The 24802-nt window shown below is 45.7% G+C and overlaps 1 protein-coding gene across 1 annotated transcript in view; it reads left to right on the forward strand.

Moving 5' to 3' along the window:
• Positions 1-1706: 1706 nt before the first annotated feature.
• LOC147640751 (protein TOC75-3, chloroplastic-like) overlaps positions 1707-24802 on the forward strand; it is a 69656-nt gene continuing 46560 nt past the window's right edge. Inside the window, exons 1-3 of the mRNA XM_086814726.1 lie at positions 1707-1848; positions 2148-3324; positions 24538-24759. Of these exons, the coding sequence (XP_086670852.1) occupies positions 1838-1848; positions 2148-3324; positions 24538-24759 (1410 nt within the window). The 5' untranslated portion in view covers positions 1707-1837. The remainder of the gene's footprint in view (positions 1849-2147; positions 3325-24537; positions 24760-24802) is intronic.

The raw sequence follows: 24802 nt of genomic DNA on the forward strand, positions 1-24802 counted from the left end.
GTAGCATATTAACCCATCACCATGTTTCTTGAAGTCTATAAAGTAGCCTATTAACCCATTACCTTTGAGGTGTAGGGTTACCAACAAATGATCAATAGTGCTATGTGCACATTGACACATCGAGAGAGAGAGAGAGAGAGAGAGAGAGAGAGAGAGAGAGAGAGAGAGAGAGAGAGAGAGAGAGAGAGAGAGAGAGAGAGAGAGAGAGAGAGAGAGAGATAGATTAGCACAATTCATCCGTCGAACTGATTACAAAGGTCTCAATTTCTGCATTAAAAAAATGAAACTAATTGAAAAAACAACTAAGAGTCTAGAGGCTTTTTGAAGTCTAATACATGTGCATCAACTTGAGGTTTACGTTCCACTAGCTACTTCAGCTCCTTACTTTTATCTAGTAAAGGCTTGCCTCCCTTGGAAGCTTAAGTGCTGTTGCTAACCTTCTTAAGGCTTGCCTCCCTTGGAAGCTTAAGTGCTGCTGCTAACCTTCTTAAGGTTTGATCCCTTATGCTTAAATGAGCTCCTTTGACAGGGTAGTGTCCATTAGATTCTTAGGTTGTTGGTATTTGAATATAATAGGAAGTGTTGTAGGTAGATTAAGGCTCGCAAGAATGTGAGCTTGGAGAAATTTTCATTGTATTGTAAATGTATAACGCCTTGATAAATCTTCATTGTCAAACCTGGAGCACCAAAAGCACTTGACAAGGCTTAAAATTCCACTTGGGCCAAGGCTTGACATTCCACTTGGAAGCATGAAAGAATTTGGGCACTTTACAGATGAGGGCTAATCTTTGTCCACGAACTATACCTAGGTGACTAGGACTCTTCCCCTTTATCGGGTGTTCACAAGTTTGTTAAGCCACATCTTTCGATCGATTGAAAAGAACTGTGTGAGAAATAAACAGGGGTCAGTGTGATTGCAACTTTCAAATTTGAAAAATACATATAAAAATAAAGTTTCAAGGTTTGAGAGGTTGGAGAAGAAGAAAAACCTTCAAATTTTGAAAATATTCTTTAGTAATACATTTTTCAATTTGATTTGAAGTTTTTACGAACTATTTTGGACTTTGTAATAAATATATTTTCGTCGTGGGTGCTTATTCACCTTTTTCATCGTGGCCCACACCTTAGGTGAATGTGAGGAGTTCTCTGCTAGCTATCACACACCCATGCCTTGACACAACTCTTTTTTCGCGTGCTCCCATCGCAACCGCCTCCATATGCTCTGCTTACAGTCTTCTCCTCCGCTACCCCGCTCCCTAACCTCGGCTACTTGCCTACCTCGCAGGCAGTTCCCTCACCCACCTCTTGGCCACCCCCTTGCCCCCTGGAACTCATTGCTGCGCTCCCCTCCCATCACCTGCTCGCCCCCCTCAACCTCGCCTACTTGAAGTTACCTGTTGCCTGCCCTCCCCTCCCATCGCATGCTTGCCTCGCCTCCTCTCTCCCACCTACTCCCTCCCCACGACTGCTCGCCTACAATAGCAACGTGTAAGCATGTAAATGGAGAACACACTTAGTTTTTTGGAAGCATGTAGAGCCACACGTGGTACTTGCCAAAAAAGGACGTGTGGCTATTGCCAAAAAAGGAGGATTCGATTCATATTTCTCACCTTTAGAAATATGAATGGGATAAGGTGCAGAGTCGTGCATGGCAAATGGTTAATTAATAAATATAAAAAATAAAACTTTTTGGGTGCATATTTTGGACTTTGTAATAAATATACAAAATATATTTATGTAAATATAAGCAGGCAGAGATAAAAAATCGAACCCTTGGGCGTTCTCGTTACCAGAAGTATTGACCACCAGCAGCTAGGCAAGCAGTTGCTCGTCAGCGATGGCTTCTATGTGAGTTTCTTTTCTCTTTCGTAATTGTTAATTTGACTGCATGTTAGAGTCGCAATTTGACTGCATGTTAGAGTCGCTGTGATTCGCCCAGATGAGCGTCTATGTTTCGTGTTGTGAGCTATCTAATGCCTCTTTGATTTTCTGGGCAAAGCTTCTAGGGTTTGCGCCCGCATCCCATTTGTTTTGTTTTGTCAAGGCTTTGCAGCTTTGGCCTGCATTCTCTGTGGCTGTTCTGTTTGTTTGTCTGCCCAAGTGTTTTTTTAACCTCCACAAACAACACTTGCTGATTGCTTTGACAGGTCCAAGCAGACCTTGCATCCCACATCTCAGGAGCACCATTGCACGGGCCTTTACACCATGCACCTCTACAACAAATGCTCTTCTTCAATGTCTCCCCTTGCATCCTCACAAGGAAGCAAGGGCATCATCATCCTGGGTCAGGGGTCTGCAAACCCGAAGCACAACTTTTTCAGTGCAAAGAATTCTGGGAACTTCAAGATCTCTACAAGAACAATGGGGTTGGCCGCTGTCGGGACTGCTGCCGGCATCACCGGAGGGTGCCTCTTTCAGTTGACTGGCTCTGGGGGCCTAGGAGGAGGAGCCGGCTATGGTGGCTGGGGGGGTGGTGGCAGTGGTGGAGGCAGTGGGGGCGGTGGGTACTGGTGGAACCATTGGGCCGAGAAGTTCATGGCCTTTGCCAACTCAGAAGAGTCGGAAAGTAACTATGACTCACATGGATTGAAAGTGGGGTTGAAGGTCAATGCAACCAAGCTGAGTCCTGGAAAAAGATACAAGGTATCTGCTGTGGATTTGATAGATAGCAGGACCGAAAAACCTGTTGGCATTGATGATCCTTTCCATGAACTCATTACACTAAAGCCAGGTGGAATCTTTACAAGAGCACAATTGCAGACAGAGCTGGAGAATCTCACAAGTTGTGGAATGTTTGAGAGTGTGGACATAGATGCATTGCCACAGAAAGACGGAACCCTCAAGATGCAGATCATGTTTGCAGAGAGTGAATGGCAACCTGCAGATTCCATAAGGTGTGTAAACGTTGGGTTGATGCCTCAGACAAAGCCGCCTGATGTTGATCCTACAAAGATGACGGATAAGGAGCGGGAGATATTCATGAAATCTCAAGAGGAAGACTACAAACAACGCCTTAAGAAGACAAGGTCATGTATACTTCCAAAGGCGGTGGAGAAAGACATTATTTTGTGGCTTAGATCAGAAAGGCGGGTGACAGCAAGGATTCTACAGAAGATCAGAGATCAGGTTCAGAAGTGGTACCATGATCAAGGTTTTGCTTGTGCCCAGGTGGTGAATTTTGGAAATCTTAACACTAAAGAAATTGTATGTGAAGTTGTCGAGGGCGACATCACTAAGGTGCTTGTGCAATTTCAAGACAAGATGGGCCTTCCTTGTGAAGGAAACACACAGATGGAGATTGTAGAAAGAGAGCTGCCTTCTCAGGTTTGCTTCACCTTCAAATTTTTGACTTGGTTAGGTGTTGTATGTTGGGTGTTTTCTTGTGTGTGTGAGAAAGAAAGAAAGAAAGCTGTATTAACATCTACTAGAGGCCGAACTCGACCTATGAGACAAATCAATGTACAACTGTGAATGTCGTCTGGATATCTAGAAAAAAAAGGACAAAATAAACATGAAATAAACTATGAAAATATTGAGCTAGTGGGGGGGGGGGTGTGATGGATGGAGCACTACTGCTAAAGGCTCAGTATGCAACCTAATGTACATTGCACGCATGACCTAATGGTATTAGACCTCTTTAGAATCAGGCAAGGACTTGGGTTTTTGTGACCCAACACAAGCTCTTTGATTGGTAAGAGAGAGAGAGAGAGAAAGAGAGAGAGAGAGACGACGTATGTTGGAAGATTGGCGATTTCGAGCGTGTGATCTATGGCTAGAAGGTGCCTTGGATTATCCCATAAGTGGAAGCATGGGAAGTTGAAGAGCCATATATAGGCTAGAGTGGCACCTTGTCATAATCATCTCCTCCGGTCGGTGTTTTGGGAGGCAGCTCACCGGGAGATGGGAGCCCGGTGGAGGGATGCTGCAGTGCCCGTTGGGGGTGTTCGTGGAGATCGATGGTGATGCGTCTCCTACGTGCGCTAGGCCTCCGCTGCGTATTCTGACAACGTAATGATACTAGACCTCGTTAGAATCAGGCAAGGACTTAGGTTTTTGTGACCAGCACAAAGAAGCTCTTTGATTGGAGAAATGGTGCACAACTTATCATGTACTCTAGGATATTTTTTCTAGGTGTATTTCCTTCATAATTCTCATAAGTTGGTTTGTTGGAGAGATGCTACAGCCAAGCACAAAAATCCACACACACACACACACACACACACACACAAAGAAGTACAGTCATGAGATTACAAGAAGAGGCACACAAAGCAACGTTGTAGATTTTGTGATAAGTGCCAAAAGTACAATATAAGATGAACCCTATAATGAAATAGGGGTGGGTTCACACCTAGAGTGCATGGGGAAAAGATGTGAGGGCAAAAGAGACCAAAGGACCAAATATATGAAAGATCAGAGTAAAACACATAGCATGCAATGGTGATGTGAATATAAAAGATGAAGTCCAGTACAGGAGCTCTATTGAGACTCTGAATAAGCAGAGAGTTGCTGTCCCATAAAACGTAGATAACAGCGCGAGAGTGACCCTGATGAAACCACAAAGCGGGAGACATGCTAGACCCCAGCAACTACAGGACTATCATGATTGGTCATACATTGGCCAAATTTTTTGGCACACTGCTCAAGGCAGAGTTGAGCTCATATGCAGAGGAGGAGGGACTGCGAGCACCAAGGCAGGCTTGATTCCGACGAGCTTTCTCCACTATTGACCATATATTCACTCTGAGATGTTTGATTGACCAGGCTAGGGCACGGGAGAAGAGATTATACTACTGCTTTATGGATTTCCGCAAAGCATTTGACACGATGCCACAAGAGAGACTCTTCCAACGCCTACAGTCATTGGGGATCCCATCAACGATGATTTGGGGCATCTATGCTTTATATGAACAGGTCCTCGGGCGCATACGATGCCCCGGGGGGGCTATCTGATGTTATTGCTAGCACCATAGGTGTGAAGCAAGGATGCCCTCCTGGAAGAATGCCACAATGCAAGAGGTTTTCACATGCATGAATGCCCATTTTTGGGTTTTCATTCATACATGCATCCCAAACACAAAAAACAGAATGCTGTGCATAGGGAATGCAGGATGGAAAAAAATGCAATGTAGTGGGTTTTCGCAGGAGGCGTGCCCTCATGGGGTTTTCACTGACTCATGTGCCCGATACAAAAATGGTAAAAAAAGAAGGGAGAGGAAAATCCCCCTCTCAATGACCGGAGGGTGATGGTGGTGGACCGATGCCAATCCGATTGCGAAGACGCTCAAGAATGGGGCGGTTGACGGACTTCATAAGGATGTCTACTTGGTTGTCTGCCGTGGAAATGTACTCGAGTTGGATGGTACGAAGCTCAACCTGTTCCCTGTTAAAGTGAAAATGTACACCCACATGCTTGGTATGGTTAGAAAAAATAGGGTTGCCAGCAAGGGCAATCTCACTCTGATTGTCGACGAAGATGGTAGAGACGGTGTCGATGGAGATGTGCATGTCGGAAAGAAGTTGACGAAGATACATAACCTCAGTGGTGGCATCATAGAGGGTCCGATATTCGGCCTCTGCTGAAGAACCTGCAACGGTGTCCTACTTTTTGCTAGATCAAGAGAAAGGGGCAGATCCGAGGGAGAACAAATAACCACCATGCTAACGTCGGGAATTGAGGTCACCAGCCTAGTCGGAGTCCGTGTAACCATGCAAGGTGATCCCGCGACTGTAGTGAAGTCCATACAAATAGGTACCTGCTAGATAGCGAACAACCCTCATTGCTGAACTCCAATGTGGCTCCTTGGGAGCTTTGAAATATTGACTTAAAATGGAAGTGCAATAGGAGATATTAGGACGAGAATTTGTGAGCCAAATAAGTTTCCCAACCACTTGTCGGTAGGCTCGCTCTTCATGTGGAGGTGAGTCCACTTCCTTTGACAGTCTAATGGTGGGATCCAATGGAGTGGCCACGGGGATAGTACCATCAGGAAAATAGGAAGTGATGAGTTGGAGACAGTATTTCTGTTGAGACACGAAAATACCATCAAGATGTTGGATCACCTCCATGCCAAGGAAATATGAGAGACGACCGAGATCAGTCATCTCAAAAGTTTGTATGAGCTATGCCATGATATCAACCATTTTGGCTTGATGGGAACTTGAAATAATTAGGTAATCGACATACAGCACAAGGTAGCAAACCATCACCTGATCAGTGTGAATATAGAGATTGGGGTCTCATGTGATGGGTGAAAACCTTGGCTATGAAAAAATTTGTCGATGTGATGATACCACGCCCGGGGTGCTTGCTCAAGGCCATAAAGAGCTTTATGTAGGTGAAAGACTTTGTCCTCAAGACCAAAGAGAGGGAAACCCGAAGGTTGGTCAACTTAGACCTCCTCGTTAAGAATGCCATTTAAAAAGGCACTCTTAACATCCCTCTGATAGATTGGCCATTTATGGTGGGCAGCCAGATTGAGTAAAAGACGGATTGTGGTCATTCGAGCAGTGGGAGAAAAAGTCTCGTCAAAATCAATGCCTTCTTTTTGGCGAAAGCCTTGCATGACAAGCCGGGCTTTGTATTTGTCCAGGGTACCATCGGCTTTAAATTTGGTGCGGAAGATCCATTTGGTTCCAATGACCTTCTTATGACGAGGGCGATCCACAAGGGACCACGTGCCATTACGGTCAATGCTTTCGAGTTCGAGTTCCATGGCTTGTTTCCAAGATGGAATTTTAATAGCATCTTTCCACGATGTTGGCTCATCATCTGCCATAGTCTGCGGAAAAAACAGAGGCAAATGAGGCACGAGGGGCGAGTCTGATGGATCGACGAGGACCGTCCAAAGGGATATCAAAAGGGAAGTATACGAGAATCACGCATGGTTTGTTGATACCAGCGAGGTAAAGGGTCCTTGGGTGGTTGTCGAGAGGAGGAAGCCTCCTCAAGAGGTGAAATTGTAGGTAACTGGGTTCATTTGGCACAGTTTGAGATTCTTGTTCAGTTGGTATGGGTAGCGGAAGGCGAAGCAAGTCTCGCTCATCAAAGACAATGTCTCGACGAACGAAAACTTTGTTTGATTGTGGATCAAAAACTTTGTAAGCCTTTGATTCAGAAGAGTAACCCACAAAAATGAGCAACTCACTCCTTGGCTGAAGCTTGCCCCTTGTATCATTCGGAGTGTGAGTATATGCTCGACATCCAAAGACACGGAAATGGGAAATAGTTGGCTTTTCGCCAAAGAAAGCCTCAAATGGGGTCATGTGGGGAACAACAACTGTGGGGCAACGGTTCAGAAGATACACCGCAGTGCTGATTGACTCTAGTCATGTGGGGAACAGCAACTGTGGGGCAACGGTTCAGAAGATACACCGCAGTGCTGATTGACTCTGACTAGAGGGGTTTAGGCAGCTCACCTGCAAAAAGCATGGAGCGTGTTATATCCATGACTGTTCGGTTCTTGCGCTTGACCACTCCATTTTGCGAGGGAGAGTTGGTGGAGGTGAGTTGGCGTTGAATCCCATGATCTTGCAAGAACTGAGAAAATTGATGGGAGATAAATTCACCACCATTGTCACTACGAGCAGTCCCAATTGAGACGCCCATTTGATTGGTGACTAACCGAACCCATGTGGAAAAGTATTGGAAAGCTTCAGAGTTATGCTTTAGGAAATATACCCACATGTATCTTGAATAATCATCAGCAATCAGCATGTAGTATAGAGATCCATTCAAGGAAGGGGTTGGGGATTGGCCACTTGAGTCGAAATGAATCAACCGGAGGATTCCCGAAGCCCGATGAGTAGCGTGTTGTGGGAATGGGGAGCGATGTTGTTTATCGAGTTGACAGGGCTGCCAGACATCCTTTGTCAGTTTGAGGTTGGGTATACCTTCAACTAACGTGTCTTGAGATAGCTCATAGAGAGTGGAATAGGGTAGATGATCATAGCGAAAGTGCCATATGTCGGAGGGAGCTTGGGTCACATAGGCCCGAACCCGATGAAACTCTGAGCCAATAGAAGATGGCTCAGTTAGAAAAGTGGACATTCGGTACAAACCATCCTTTTGAGCTTGTCCTTTGGCAACAACAAGACCAGTAGTTTCATCAATTACCTCAACAACTCTTTTGTTGAAGTAAACACCACGATCGAGTTGGGTAAGCTGGGAGACAGAAAGAAAGTTGAGACCTAAATTAGGGACAAGATAGACATTGTCCAAGGTAGCCTGGTTGGGACCAATGTTGGTGTCAAATAAGACAGTGCCAATGGATTTTATGGGCATCATTGTGTTGTTGCCACATCGAACTTCTCCCTTAAGGGGATGTTGAGAAATGAAAATGTCAGCATTACGTGCCATATGGTGAGTAGCGCCACTATCAACTACCCAAGTGACAGGATGACCATAGGGAAGAGTTGGATGGGCCTCAATAATGGGCACAGAGGGATTATCAGGTAACTGACAGATTTGAATGAGGGTAGAGGCCTTTCCCTGCGGATGACCTTGTTTAGGCCTTTCCCTGCGGATGACCTTGTTTAGGCCTTCGTTTCTTCCTTTTTGTGGAGTGGTGGTGTCATGTGCACAGTGTGTATCTACCGTGTGCTACATGCACACAAGACTAGCTTCGAGGTTTGGGGAAGCTTGGAGCTAGGCAGGCTGATTGGCGAGCTAAGTTAGGGATAGACTAACGGGCGGGCACCCAAGTATGGACGGGCGGGCCCCGAAGTGTGGACGCCCGATGACCGGTCAAGAGCCTATAAAAGGGTGGCCAAGGTTAGTCATTAGTCATATAGAGTCTCGCGTGATTTGTGAGAGCTCTATGGTCAGGAGCCTGGATCTAGTGCAGACGTGCACCTGTTTCATGCCGCCGAGGCCGGGGCAGCAATCTCGAGACCCGCGAGGGTAGCTGTGGTGGAATGGGACGTCTCGAGGAAGGGATTGGTCGGTACGTCCATCTAGTTAGCTTAGCTCGTGGCTCGGTGGGGACAGCCAAGTCTTGTGGGCCTGCCCACGGCTGTCATGGTTGGGAGGTGAGTCATGCCTGCACCCCCTTCTTGTTTGTTTGGTTTGTTTGCAGGTTTTGAGTCTTGTACCAGGAGCGTTCCACGAGGAGATCCTATGGGGATTTGACAGTGGTATCAGAGCATGCCTCGTGAACGAGCAAGTCGGTAGGTAGAGAAGTGAGGTCGAAGAAAAGGTATGCGTTCAAGAAGCTTGCTGTTTTTTCTATGCATACTGCTGTTTTTCAGATTAGTATGTTGCTTTTGTCAGAATATGCAGCGGAAATGATAACCAAACTTGGGTAGACAAGAGCAAGTAGACTGCAAAAAATAAACAGCACAAGAAACACAGAGAGAGAGGTGTGTAAACTCTTCTCTATACACAAGATCCCGGAAAAACTGAATGAGAAAGTGGTGGGGGCTGAGGGGCTATATATACATCCCATAGAGGGCAGTCGGCCAGCAGCAAGAGTGCCCACGACTGGAGAAAAAGTCCCACGACTGCATAAATGCAGTCGGCCAGCATACAGATGCCCACGACTGATGAAATCCAGTCGGCCAGCAGCCCTGAAGCCCATGACTGATGAACATCCAGTCGGCCAGCATGGGGTGCTCCTGGCATCATCTGGCAGCCCTCCCACCACTAGGAAAAATGGAAAAAAATAGGGAAAAAATACGGGGAGTGTGGAAAAATGATAAAACACCTCATAAGGGCGGGCACACCCACAACAAAGGCCCTGGTGTATGCAGGTAGACAGGAGATGACTTCTAACACCCCCTCTCAGCTCCTGGCTGTGAAACCAACCCAAGGGAGCTGGAGTGCCGCCTGAGCGTAGCCTGAGGTAGAGACTTCGTGAAGAGGTCCGCCGCATTGTCCTCCGTCGAACAATAAAGTAGCAAGATGTCACCAGCCAAGATCTTCTCACGGTCAAAGTGATACTGTATCTCTATATGCTTGGTCCGGGCATGGAAAACCGGGTTCCGAGCAATAGCTATACAACTCTGGTTATCGCACTGGAGAATTGTGGGCTCCCTCTGTGGAAACCCAATCTCGCCTAGCAGCCTCCGCAGCCATACAACCTCACAAGCAGCACGACAAGCAGCCCGATACTCTGCCTCTGTCGAAGAAAGGGCAATAGTTGGTTGCCTCTTGCTGCTCCAAGAAACTGCTCCTGAGCCGAGGGTAAAACTGTATCCTGAAGTAGATCTCCTCGTGTCTGGATCTCCTCCCCAATCTGAGTCACTCCAACCTTGGAGCTTGACTCCATTCCCTCCTGTGTAAAAGAGTCCCAGATCCTTCGTACTCTGCAGATACCGCAAGATCCGCAATCCTGCGTCCCAATGAGACTTCAATGGCGTCTGCATAAAAGAGCTCAACAGCCCCACGGAGAAGCTCAAGTCCAATCTGGTGTTCAGCAACCAGATCAATGAACCAACCAACTTCCGGTACTGCGAGGCATCAACTGGCTCACAAGGATCTGTAAGGTTAACTTTGTGTTCGGGTCCATCGCGAAGTAATAGGCTTGCAGTTCTCCATCCCAAAGGCCTCAAGCAACTCATGAACATACCGCTGCTGAGAGACGAAAAACCCCCTCTGGGTCTGCCAGATCTCCAATCCCAAGAAGAAGTGGAGTAAGCCTAAGTCGGTCATCTAAAACTCCTTTGACAAGGCAGCCTTCGTCGCTCCAATGTGCTCCACATGACCGCCGGTGAGAATGAGATCATCCACATAAAGGATGATGAGTGTGACCATGCCGCGTTCTCGAAAGAGATACAGGTTCGGATCTGCAACCGATCTCTGAAATCCAGTCCGAATAAAGAAGGAATCAATCTTCTGATTCCAAGCCCTGGGAGCCTGCTTAAGACCATACAAGGCCTTACGTAACCCGTAAACCATCCCCTCCGATCCTGGAACAATAAAGCCTGGAGGCTGCTCAACGTACACCTCCTCCTGCAGGTCACCATTAAGGAACGCAGATTTTACATCCATCTGATACACGGGCCACCTCTGAGAAGAAGCAAGGGCAAGAACGGTCTGAATCGTGGTCATCCGCGCTGTCGGTGCAAAGGTATCCTCGTAGTCGATGTGTCATGACCCTGTGTTTTTCTCTGGACAAGATGCAGATGTGCACGGGGACATGGTGGACAGTGTGAATGGCATCAGGTGGGAGTGAAGATGGAAGCCCATGTGTGGATAACCCCATGTGTGAAAGGGGGCAAAGGAATTTTAACTTAAAAGGTTTTAAAAACCTTTAAAGTAATTTTTAATGCCATTTATGAAGAAAACGTGGCCCATAAGCTATATTGGGGCCACGTGTGCTTTTTGGGGAAAAGGAGGGGCTGCCAGGAAAAGGAGGCGCCTGTGCTTTTTGGGATGGCTGCGTAGAACTGAACGGTATGCTGGCAGCGCACAGGGGAGTACATGCTGATCTGTACGGGCAGCTGTACGGACAGGACAGAATCTGGCGCTGGACAGTTCTGCTGCAGGCGTGTACAGGCAGCGCTGGACAGAGCAGCACATGTTCTTCTCTATACGCAAGGGGCTGGACTGCAGGGCCTAGTCGGCTGCATGGAGGATGCACGTGGGCTGAACTGCAGGTACAAGGCGGCAGCGTGGAAGAGAGGACAGTTGGGCAGTGGCTGATCTGAGCGTGGGACTCTCCCCCTTCCTAGTGAAAAGCTGCGCAGGTAAGCAGGGCATGAGAGGCTCTTTTGGAAAGAGGGAACTGCAGGAGAAACAAGGGCGTACATGTGGGGACAGCCAGTACTGCTTTCTCTTTCTTTCTCTCTCTCTCTCTCTCTCCCCCTCTGCTGAAGAGTAGACAAGGGTTGGTTTCTCTTGATACAAAGGTGGACAGAGGCTGGTTTTCCATGAACATAGACATCATGTCGATGGCGTTCGTCTGATGGAACTTTCAGCTTCTCTTTGCTTTGGATTCGGGACTGTTTTGGGACAGTTTATGGGCTGTTTTTGTTTGGCTGCAAATTCAGCTATGTGCTTGGGTTTTTGGCTGCAAGTACAAGGTCATTTGGTTATGTTTCTTGGCATGGGAGTGAAGCAAGCTCGCATGGCTGCGTGCTCATGGAGCAGATTGTTCTCTCTTGCTAGAAAGGAACAGTGGGACCTACAGTTATGGGCATCTCTATGTTGCCAGATGTTTCATGTGGGAACAGGTAACTAGATGTATGGGAAACATGACATAAGTTTCAAAGGGAAACAGGCCTAAGGGTTTCATGTGGAAACAGGTCGTAGGTTTCTCGATGAGGAAACATGTTTTTGGGTTTCTCCAGGAGACAGGTCACATGCAGGCAGAAGGTACAGGAATGGACACATGTATGGTACAGCCTTGCTACTGATAGGACAGGGGACAGGAAATCCATGACAGAGATGGATAGTACCCTTGGAAGGTAGAGAGGGTTTGTACAGGTGTGTCGACTGTATGGTATGCTGTGCTGTGATACTCTTTTGAGAGACAGTTTGGGAGTCTGTGTTGTGATGCAGGAGCACTGGATGTGTCAGGGTGTGATGCTGTTCATAGTGTGAGAGGCTATGGATGGTTGTGGCAGCCTTGATCATGGGAGAAAGCTTCTGTATGCAGACTCAATGTGAGAAGAGTCTTTCGATATGAACAATGGCTGGACTTGTTTGTGGATGCCGTGTGAACAAGAAGCCAGATGCAGGTTCTTTGCAGGCTTCAGGAGTTCTACTGGGACGGCTGAATTACCAGCCTTATATTGTAATCAAAGCTCTTAGAATCAATTAAAGAAATACCGCAAGGGGCGCCACTGCGATTTGGGGCCAATCGGTGTCCGTGTACTTTTTGCAGGAGCACTCTAGCTCCCCCTGTTTGTTTTCCTTTTCTAGGTCCTCAATGGTGTTGAAGTGTTTTATGTGCGAGTGTTTGTTTCCACTGCCCTTTGCTTTCTGAAGGCCGGTTTACACGATGCCTGGCCGCTGAGCATAACCTTTAGCCACAAGCCTGGCTTTGTGTTTGTCCACCGACCCATCAGACGCGTATTTGGTCTTAAAGACCCATTTGACACCAATGACTGACCGCTTCGACGGCCGGCCTCGGTACCAACTCCCAAGTGTTGTTCTTCTCGATGGCATCAAGTTCCACCTGCATGGCTTTCCTCCAAGTATCCTGTGAAAGGGCTTCCTTTACGGAAGTGGGCTCTTTGTCCCGCATGACACGACACATCAAGGCATAGTTCACCTGAAGAAGCTCCGCCGTGTTGCTTTTATCTCGGACTCGATGTGATCTTCGAGGGCCGTCCTCTGTGGTTCACTCGGAGGGTAGCTCCGTGACACCTGACTCCCGAAGGGCGTCTAACAACCACCTAGGTATTCGAACAGATCGTGGAGCCTCCTGTGGTCGCGGGGGCTCAACTCCAGCTGCGGGCTCAACCTCCTGTGATGACTGAGGTGGATCAACTGGAGTGATAGACTGGGAATCATCATCAGACTCCTCTGGATCTCCAAGAAGTGGCGGCTCCTCGACAGTGGATGCTGGAACATGCTCGTCAAAGACCACATCCCGGCTGACAACAATCTCATTCCTCTCTGGATCATACAACCTGTATCCCTTGGAAAGAGAGTTATACCCCACAAATACCAGCTTGCGGGACTTGGAGTCAAGCTTCCCCCTCTGCTTCTTCCGAATATGTACATACGCGTTACTCCCAAAGACACGGAAGTGCGAGACATCGGGTTTCCTGCCAAAATATGCCTCAAATGGAGTCATATGGGGTATAGAAGTCGTCGGAGAGCGGTTAATGGTATGGACAGCCGTTGCCACAGCCTCACCCCAAAGTGGACGAGGAAGATCACGATGCTCCAGCATGGTCCTCGCCATCTCCACCACAGTCCTGTTCTTACGTTCAGGCAGGCACTGGAGATTGTGCTAGTTGGGGAGTGACTAGTGGGGCTTGTTGGGTGTGCCTTAGCATAGGGAGCATCTATTATGTTGATGGAGTCCATCTTGATGGGTTTCCTAGGTACCAACAATGAGCTATATCATGGTTCTCGTGGCACTCACACCAATGAGCAAAATATTGTCACTGTTTAGGCCTTATCAAAAGGACACTCTATACTTGTATGGTTTTGGCACGGCAACAAATTGCACACCAAACCATATTCGAGAGCCAGTCCTTGTCTTCTTCTCATTAGAAGGGGGAGAATGTTATGTCTTGTGTTTGGACATAATGAGGCTAGCATGAGATGAGAGAGGTTACATAGTGTGAATTAGATTATTGGGATATATAGCTAGGTTTTAGCTTATCATCATTGAGGGATTTACTCCGTGTGTGGGATGCAGACTTTGGGAGAGGGGACTAGAGGTTGTAGGCTTGCGGTGGTTGAGGACACATTATGTGATCACTCTTCAAGGACCCTTGTGTTTAAGGTAGTCCATGTCATTGGTTCTTTACCCTTCCCCATGTTTTCTGTTCCTCATCCATACAAAGAAACTATAACAACTTGGTTCCGTGGTGAAGAAGCTTTCATAATGGGTTCCTTGAGAGAAGGGGGGACTCCTTCTTTGTTGAGATATTGAGCTCAACTATTGCGGATATGGATGACATGGATATAGATGAAATACCAAGATAGCACCTCCTTACTTATGTCACTGACATGCTTGGTGAGATTATGATTGATACACTACCAATGGTTTACAGGCTGTATGACAGCCACTTTGGTTACTAGAGTTATGGCATAGTTATAGTGCTATTTCATATAGTTGGTTTTACACTATGGACCTTATATGTTTTAGTAGTAGAGTACTTTCCCTTGTAGTATGTACTCTTAGCTTCATGCTATGATTGTAGAAAAGTGAAGAAGATAGAAGAAAATTTTGCCATCCATATCCCTCTTGTGTGCTTGTCTACTCTTGTGTGTGTGAAGAAGTTTTATTGTAAGAAGCTTAATCTCTCCCTCTCCTCCACATTCTTCTCATGGTATTAGAGCACTACAACTCCATTCTCCGAAGGCGATCCAGTATTGGCCAATTCCCTTTTGATGCCATGATCTGCACAAAACCGAAAAAATACAGTCGAGGAGAATTCACCTCCTTTGTCAGCCCTGAGAGTCTTGACCTCAAATCCAGACTCTTTCTCCACCATCACGTGCCAATCCTTGAACTGAGCAAAAGCCTGGCCCTTTCCGTCGGGAATAATCTCCATCCGGCCCTCACTATGTATCGGAATAGTGGAGTTATCGCCAATAAAGATACGACCTGACTGCCGTTTCAGATCCAAAAAGAAGTCACGGGATGGAGTCATGTGCCTGGAAGCACCACTGTTGAGAATCCATTCCCGGGTATCCTTCGCGGTGAAGCCAACTGCCTCCTCGCTCGAAGATGATGAAGCATCAGAGTCCACCATCTCTAAGTGCACAAATGCCGGAGTCTTCGCAGTTGAGGCTGAAGAATCAGCACTCTTCCCTGTCCGCTTAGGGCACTTCCTCCAGTAGTGGCCTTTCTCGCCACAATCATTACAAGATCTTTCGGCCTTCAGATTCTCTCGTTCTGGATCAGGCTTCTTCTCAGAAGACTTCTCCGGTGAAGCCTTCCCTTTGCCCTTGTCGGTATTACAGCCTTTCGACCGTTGGCCAGTTAAGGTCTCCGAACCTCCGCCGTGAGGAGGGTTCGTGAAACGTTCCTCCTGGTCCAAGACCATTGGCACAAGCTCCTCCCAAGTAATGGTGCTGAGCCTGCCACTCGTGATCAACGAGGAATAGAAAGCAGAATACTGACCAGGTAAGTGGGAAAGTAAAGTGATGGCCATATCTTCGGATGATATCTCTTTCCCAGCTTGAAGGACTTCCTGTTGAAGGGCCTGCAGCTTGTTGATGTGTTCCCGCATCGTCGAAGACTTTGCAGGGTTCATAACCCGCATCTGCACTTCCAAGGATATCCGTTTCATGGGTGACACCCTGTTATACAAAGAAGCCAAGTGCTCCCATATGCCTCTCGCCAGCGTCATGTGCTTCACATGGTTGATCACTTGTGGTGTGCAATTGAGGAAAATAAACGACTGGACCCTGGCGTTGACACGATCCCACATGTGTGCCTGTGCCTCTCGGTCCTTCCTCGTCGATAATAACTCCCCTTCCTCAGCTTCCGGCCGTGGCACCCCTATGATAATAAAATCAGCAAGGTCATATGACTCCAGAACCGACTCCATCATGACCTTCCAGATGCCGTAATTGGACCCGTCCAATTGACGATCCACTGGGAACGTGGGGTGAGTCGGAATCTTCACGTGCTTCTCAGCCATCTCTAATAAATCTGCCATCGCGGAGAGTAACCTGAAAGGGTGGGTGGGTGGGAAAAAAATCTGAAAATCTGCAAGTGGCTGTCCAGCACCTTTGCCCGCCTTCCTCTTGCACCTTCTCTTCCCGTTCAGCCCGAAACAGTCCACCAATCAGCAACCTGTTGCTCCCCCTCTTGCTCAGAAAAACGCCCAAGATCTCCTAGAGCCTAGGGCTATGATACCATGTCAGAATATGCAGTGGAAATGATAACCAAACTTGGGTAGACAAGAGCAAGTAGACTGCAGAAAATAAACAGCACAAGAAACACAGAGAGATAGGTGTGTAAACTCTTCTCTATACACAAGAACCCGGAAAAACTGAATGAGAAAGTGGTGGGGGCTGAGGGGCTATATATACATCCCATAGAGGGCAGTCGGCCAGCAGCAAGAGTGCCCACGACTGGAGAAAAAGTCCCACGACTGCATAAATGCAGTCGGCCAGCATACAGATGCCCACGACTGATGAAATCTAGTCGGCCAGCAGCCCTGAAGCCCACGACTGATGAACATCTAGTCGGCCAGCATGGGGTGCTCCTGGCATCATCTGGCAGCCCTCCCACCACTAGGAAAAATGGGAAAAAATACGGGGAGTGTGGAAAAATGATAAAACACCTCATAAGGGCGGGCACACCCACAACAAAGGCCCTGGTGTATACAGGTAGACAGGAGATGACTTTTAACAGCTTTTTCATCAAAGAAACCCGTGATGATGGAGAAGGTGGTCGGGTAGGGTTGATTTGTTTAGCAAGAAGAAGGCTAGATGCGTTTTTGCAGTCGTATGAACTGTTGAGAGAGAGAGAGAAAAAAAAAGCCAGTCGGCTATTGTTGAAAGAGAGAGAGAGAGAGAGAGAGTGAGAGAGAGGGTCGCCGACTATTATATGTGCAGGGTCGGGTGCTGCTGGCCGGGTCTTGCACACGGGCAGTGGACGCAGGCCGTATGGGCGGGCATCACCAATGTGCAAGCGATAGCGCCAGCCAGGCGGACGCAAGCGCACATGTGCAGTTGACGTGGGTAGCGCAGGCAGGCAGGCGAACAAGCCGAGGTAGGCAGGCGGCCAAACACGTGCGCAGGCGACGGCAGATTATAGGCGCATACTCGCAGTCCGACGGGTGGCAAGAAGCAGGCGATAGATTTAGCGAAAAGCAACGTAGCGTGGGTCCTTTTTTTTTCCTCATGCTTTCGTTTTTTTTCCTAAACCTTAGTAAAAGGTTAAAAAAAAAACCTACTTAATGCTTAAAGGTGTTTTTTTAAAGACAACAATATATATATATATATATATAAAACACAAAAGCAAAAGCTAAAGATTGCTGTTGGGGAAGCCTATATATTTCCCTTAAACGGGCTTCTTGCCACACATCTCTCAAGTTTTCAACCTCTCAAGCTCTCAAGTTCTCTAGCACTTTTCTTGTGCAAGATCGAATTTTCTCTCCCCTTGTCCTCTTCAAGATGTCGACCCAAGAATCCGAGTTGGAGCTCCTTATCGAACGTGAAGGCCTGCTGGCTACGGAAGATACCGATGTCGACCTTTTCGACGATTATGTGTGAAAATCAGTTTTCCAAGAGTTTAAAGTTGCTCTCGAAGCTTCTTCTTCGGAACATCAAGCACAAATCGCCGCGCAGATACAGGCTTTGCAGAACTCCAGCTCTCTTTTGACCACTACTCTATCTACTCTATCTACTCTTTCGGGTATGGATACCTTGGCCTTTGCTTTAGGCCCCAACAGTACTCCGGAACAGTTCGGGGATAAGCAAAAGCAGCGTACCAAGGAGATAGTGGACACTTGGCTACATAAGTGGTAAGTCCATTTTCAGTTCCATCCATATGACAATGGGAAAAAGATCCAGCTAGTAGCAGGTTTCCTCTCAGGCAAAGCTTTGCTTTGATGAAAGGAACTCAACCCTAAGTCAACGACGTGGGCACAATTCGAAGATGTCTTCAAGAAAGAATTTCTCAAGAAAGAGGATGATTATGATGTTGTTGCCGGGTTTATAGCTTTGACCATGACCTCGCAGCACCTCACTTATGAGGTCTACCTCCAGAAATTTAGGGACTTGCAGATGAAAGCTACGAAGATGGATCCCACAACTCTTTTGGGGTTTTTCGTAGCCGGTTTACCTGACTCATACCGTTTATAGGTTAAAAATAATAAATGCAAAACTTTGGATAAGGCCATTCATTCCGCTCGTATCTATGATGATACAATGGTCTCTTCCAAGTTTAAACCCGTTATCGAGCAGGGGAACAAGCACAAAAGAAAGTTCTCCGCACCAATGGCTAACACAACCAAAGGAAAGTCTTTGGAACAACCTTCGAAGAATTCAAGTTCGACACCAGCGAAGAAGAAACGTCTCCTTAAGGCTTTGAAGCTCAAGAAGGAGGGGGGACGTTTCATCTGCGAAGAAAAAGGACACATGCGTAACGAGTGCCCGAAGCAAAAGGGTGCAAAGACGCAGCTAACCAGTTGTCTTTGATAGGTACGTTAGTTACTGTACTTTCTCGTCCTAGTTCATGTTCTGATTGTTTGTTCAACTCTAAAGTTTTTGGTTTGCATGATCTTCTCCGAGTTTATGGAGAAGTAAATGGCCATAGAATCCACATTCTTCTAGACCCTGGCAGCTCACACAACTTTGTTAACTATAAACTTGTGTAGAAATTGGGTCTTGATACGTCACCCAGCGATCATACCTATGAGGTACGCCTACCTGCGGGTCAGCAAGTATAGGATCGAAAGGTGGAGATGCTACCAATCCGGATTCAGGACTACAAAGATACTCTGGAATGCTATATTATGCACCTAGAATATGTAGACTTGTTATTAGGGATTGAGTGGTTTAAGACTCTTCAAGCCCAGATAGATTGGTCTAGTCATATTTTTTCTTTTCAACATAGGAACACACAGTATAGTATCTTAGGTGATTGTATACATCCCTCTCAGAGGGACCTCTTGTAAATACAGTTGATTTTGGAAATATAATGGATTCTTCTTTGTATACCGCTTTCCATTGTATATTTATTCCACTTTCTTTATTTCTCATACCTTCTATGGATGTCAATGAATTAAGTGTATTTGAAAGCAAAGAATTACAGAAGATACTTGATTCATTTCAAGATGTGTTTTCTAAGGAACTGCCATCAGGCTTACCACCTGAAAGGGCAGTAGATCATCGTATTGACTTGATCCCTGGTGCTCATCCTGTTAGTATTCCACCTTACAGTATGAGCCAAGTTGAGGAAGATGAGTTGGTTAAACAACTCGAAGATTATCTGAGGATGGACCAGATCCGTCCAAGTAAATCACCTTGTGTTGCTTAGGAGAAAGAAGGACAACACCTGGAGAACGTGTATAGATTACAAGAGATTAAACAAGTCGACAATTAAGAACCGTTATCCTCTCCCTAGATCAGATGACCTGATTGACCGGTTAGCAGGAGCGAAATATTTCACGAAGATAGATTTACGTACTGGCTATCACGAGATACGTATTCATGAAAGGCGTGTCAAACGAACCGCCTTTCGGACTAGGTATGGCCATTACGAGTTTCTCGTATTACCTTTTGGGTTAACCAATGCTCCAGCCACTTTCCAGCAAATGATGAACGATCTTTTTTTGAACATCTGGGGAAATTTGTGGTTGTGTTCGTGGATGATATTTTGATATATAGTCGTACTCTTGAGGATAATGTTAGACACCTCACAATTGTCTTATCTATTTTAAGACAGAATCGACTATATGCTAAGTTAAGTAAATGTGAGTTTTTTATGACAGACATCATTTACTTGGGACACAAGATCACTAGAGATGGATTGAGCATGATCGAGTTCAGAAGGTTCTGGACTGGCATATACCACGAACAGTGAAACAACTTCGTTCTTTTCTCGGTTTTGTTGTTTTTTTTCGGAAATCTGTGCGGGAGTACTCTCAGCTCACACTACCGATGACCGACTTGTTGAAAGGTCGTGGACGTAAGTCAAATTAGCCTAGCACTTGGAATAACGATCTGGATATGGCCTTCAGACTTTTGAAAGATAAAGTCAAGGAAGCGCCTATCTTGCTTAGTCGGCCTTATGTTCTTGAAACTGATGCCAGTGACTATGCCATCGGGGCTGCTCTATTTCAAGATGGTAGACCTGTTGCTTTTGAGAGTAAGACGACACTCAATCTCGTTGGCCAACCCTTGAGAAGGAGCTTTATGCTGTGATTCACGCTCTCAAGGTTTGGAGACATTATTTATATGGCTCTAAGTTTGTGGTATTGACTGATTATCAGTCAATCAAGTATGTGTGTGATGCGGATGATTTGAGAGGAAGGAAAGCTCGTTGGGCTGAGTTAATGCAAGATTTTGATTTCGAGATTTGTTATTGAAAAGGGTCCATGAATAGTGTTGCAGATGTGCTTAGTCGAATTAGAGAGGTAAATACTTTGTCGTTCACCGAGATTTCTATTGACTTATTTCAGTCATTGAGAGGGCTTTGCAAGACTGATAGTTATTTTGGTCCATTTTGGCAGAAGATCCAAGACGGGAGCTCATTGATTGACCAAGACACGATGACTGAACAGCCTACCATTCAGGCTGCAGGAGGCTAATGGATGATTCAGAATGGTTTACTATTCCGTAATGATAAAATTTGTGTACCACACATCGCGGACATTAGGTCCAAGACGGCCAAAGATGAAAGGATATGTAGAAGATTATGTTCTCAAGTGTCAAGTTTGTCAAGTAAATAAAGCTGAGGATTAAATAAGTGCTAGGTGGACACACTTTTAGGAATAATAAAGGGTTATAAACCAGTAGTCACTTATAATATGTTGGGACACCTAGCCTACACTTGGCTTATGTTTAGAAACTTTCTATATGGGTCCAAGGCCAAACTTGTGTATAAAAGGAATAATCCACTTTAATAAAAACTATGCTTGTCCACAACTCCTTCCCCTAATCCTTGTTTATCCTCTTAATCCCTTTGTTAATCTTATTAAGTGCTTGTTGCTCGATGTCTCTGTATCTTGCTCTTGTGAGCCCTCTCTCTATGTAACTTGGTTGAACACAATGCTAATCAATACACTTAAATACACTAAGATTTGAAGGACACTTGCTCAAATACAAGAAGTAAAATTGCTGAATTTGACAAGAGACACACAATGAGCCGGAACGGCCGACCCCTCCCTTGAGTAAATTGTATTACTATTGGAGAAATTCAATACATAGCTTCATGGGCATCCATTGCCAAATCCTCCATGCCAATGCATATGAAATTCAGCATTTAGAAAAACAATGGTATGTCGATGTAGATCACCAAGGAGCTGCCTTGATGCCTGGCCCGACTTCAGTGCCCATATTCTCTACCATTGGCTCTATGTTCTACCAAGCAAGGTAGCAACATCTTCAAGAGCACATAGGACAAGAGAAATACTACACAGGGCGGCTAAATAAGGAGTCCTGCCCTTCTACTGAGTAAGTAATGACAATACATTGTCCAATTACCTTACCAGTCTTCATAGAAGTTGTTGCAAGCGGAAGCCTTCGCGTTGGAAGCTTTAGAAGTGTTGATATCTTCAATTTGCCGCAATCCTTCGCGACAAAAGTCTTCAAGAGGATGAAGGGAACCCTGGGAAAGCTTCCCCTATGGTTCAATTTGAGAAAGGAAGGCTGAAATTAGGGTTTTCAGCAAAAAGACCAGAAATTAGAGCAAAAATGAGAGCTGTTTTGCTGAATTTCAGTCATTGGGAGTGAGTAGGAGAGTGATTAGCACTTGGAAACACTCTTGGAAGCTTGGAAAACACCCTAGCAAGTTGGGTATGGCTATGGAGAGCTTGGAAATGGAGAGAAATGGTGGAAAAACAGAGTTTTCAGCCTCCAAAAATCCTCATGAAGAGAAAACACGAATTTTCTCTTAATAAGTAAGTGAATTGGGGTCCAATCAGGTGAAGGGACATGGGGAGATGTCCATTTATGAGTAAAAGGGGAGGATCAGGTCCTGGACATTGAGTCTTGTCCGCCTGGGGACTTCAGTGAGTGTGAACTTGGAAGAGGTCATAATTTATAAGTGACTTTTGGGCGCCCAAACTTTAATGAAATGGGAACGCACTCACTTATAAATATTGGCTAAGTCCTAAGGGCTATTTGTGCCTAGATCGGGAAATACTTACCACCTATTCACATGCCACACAACCATGTCAGCAGACAGTTTCACACGCACGGTTCACGGGCGGGCGTCCCCTTACCTGGAACTACACATAGGTCATGCAGGCATGAAAACAGCATGCAATTTCATTTGCAGGCAAGCACATAAAGATGCTATGCAATGCAGCATTGGCATGAGCAATTTCCGTTCATGAAACCATGTAAGACCAGGTGTTTCCAGGCAAGTATACGCAATACCAGACCCAGTGGAAAGCCAATCCTCCAGGCGTTTCCGGGCATGTACACAAAGGCACAAGTCCCAGCGGAAAGCCAAGTCCTCCAGGCGTTTCCGGGCATGTACACAAAGGCACAAGTCCCTGCGGAAAGCCAAGTCCTCCAGATATTTCGGGCATGATAACATCAAGTCCCAGCGGAATATCATAGATGAAACATGTACTTGTTGCAAAGAATTTGTGGGTTTATGTATTAGGGGCTGATGTCTGTTGGGGTAAAGGCATTATGCCCACCCTTGTAGTGTGTACAAGCCCATAAGTTATAGTACATAGTACACTTAGTACTTTTAATGTACTAAGTGCACTATGTGTACTAGTGCACAAGAGTGAACCATTCGGGTGGCCAAATGGTGACACTCTATCTTTGTTTTGGGCTTTAAAGCGTGATTCTTTTAATTAAAGGACAAAATTGAAAATACACTAAGAATATGAAGAGAGAGAAGAGGACATCAAAAGACTTGATTTCCTCAGTCTAACCTATTGCATATTATAAAGCTGAAATATCTATAGTGAATGTTACTAGGTCTATGAAAAACAAACTTGTCTCTTAATAAAATAAGAAACTCTTCTTCCAATCTATTGAATTGGAAGCCTTGGACTGATTTGTGTTCGTTGTTGCTGTTCAGGCTGAGTCTACGACCCTTCTTGACTTGATCTTCTTTCTCTCTTGGATGCTTCCAAAGGCTTGCAAAAGATGTCTAGAATGGGAGAGAGGGGTCCTATTTATAGAAAATTAATCCTACTAAGTTGGCCAACTTTGCGTAAGTTGCATTAACTTGTGTTAATCTCGTTTTGGGTAAACGGCTTCCACACAATCTTTTTTGTCCCTTTTTAGATTAGGGCTCACAACATGGGCGGAGTCTCTACAAAACCTTCCATATGTCTACCCTATAAATGGCACTTGCATCAGGGGATTGATTCAAGGGAGAGAGAGAAAAAAAGAGTGTTTTTAAAAACGTCTACAAGAGACCCAAGGGTTCTATGAGAGAGACGGAGGGAGAGAAAGAAAAAAAGATACATTAACGTCTTCAAAAGGCCGAGAGGGTCTATGAGACCAAAAAGGTAGTACAATGTATCCATGATAAATATTGAACCATGGAAAAGAAAAAACTGTGCGAAACTAGCTACATAGGCAAAAGTATCAATGTGATGCTCTACAGGGTGACAACGTGTGGTCATATAGCGATACCATCCTCCCTCAAAATAGAACAAAAAGCAGCCATAACATCTCCCCTTTGTGATGGGAGTTCACCATGTGGTAGAAAGAGATCCTGGATCTGTAGCTACCAAGTGGAGTGATGAGGCCTTTGAGATCCGGGGCATCTGGCTCTCTATAAGAGAGAGAGAGAGAGAGAGAGAGAGAGAGAGAGAGAAAGAGAGAGAGTTATATTAATGTCTTTGAAAGGCCCATGAGACAGAATACGTAACATAAAGGCAGTGAAAGCCTCGAGCCAAAGTTGTGGTTTCAAAAAATGCAAAAATATCAACACTTAGTAAAGCTATGATGGTTTCCAGTATTAGAGGTCAAAGAGAGAGGACGGCATTCATTGCGAGCTTTTGCATTCTGCTGCTTGGGTTGCATTTGAGAGAGAGAGAGAGAGGTCACAAGTAAAAAAAAATTATGATTGAAACCTAATTAGTCTATTTCAAGTGGCAAGCTATTATGGTAAGGAAGTTTTAAATCTTGCAATAATGAATTCCGCCAATTGTTATCCAAAACAATTTTTTGAGTGTGCTCCTGCAAAGTAATTGTCTTGGTCTCTTTGGTTACTCATTTAAAGTAGTGCTCATAAAGGTTAGCATATGACTTTGCAGCTACAACCTGGATACATTTTCAACATTGAAGCAGGAAAAAGGGCGCTGCGGAGTGTGAATAGCCTTGGGCTGTTTTCAAACATAGAAGTCAATCCCCGCCCAGATGAAGAAAATGATGGTGGCATTGTTGTTGAAGTCAAGCTCAAAGAGCTTGATCAGAAGACAGCTGAAGTTTCCACTGAGTGGAGTATTGCTCCTGGAGGGTCTGGTTGGCCTACTTTGGTACGAGGGGAAAACCTTTCCAGATCTGCTTTGTAATTCTGCC

Source organism: Cibotium barometz, chromosome 2 (assembly GCF_041138505.1).
Source record: "Cibotium barometz isolate CiBa-2024 chromosome 2, ASM4113850v1, whole genome shotgun sequence".
NCBI classification, from domain to species: domain Eukaryota; kingdom Viridiplantae; phylum Streptophyta; class Polypodiopsida; order Cyatheales; family Cibotiaceae; genus Cibotium; species Cibotium barometz.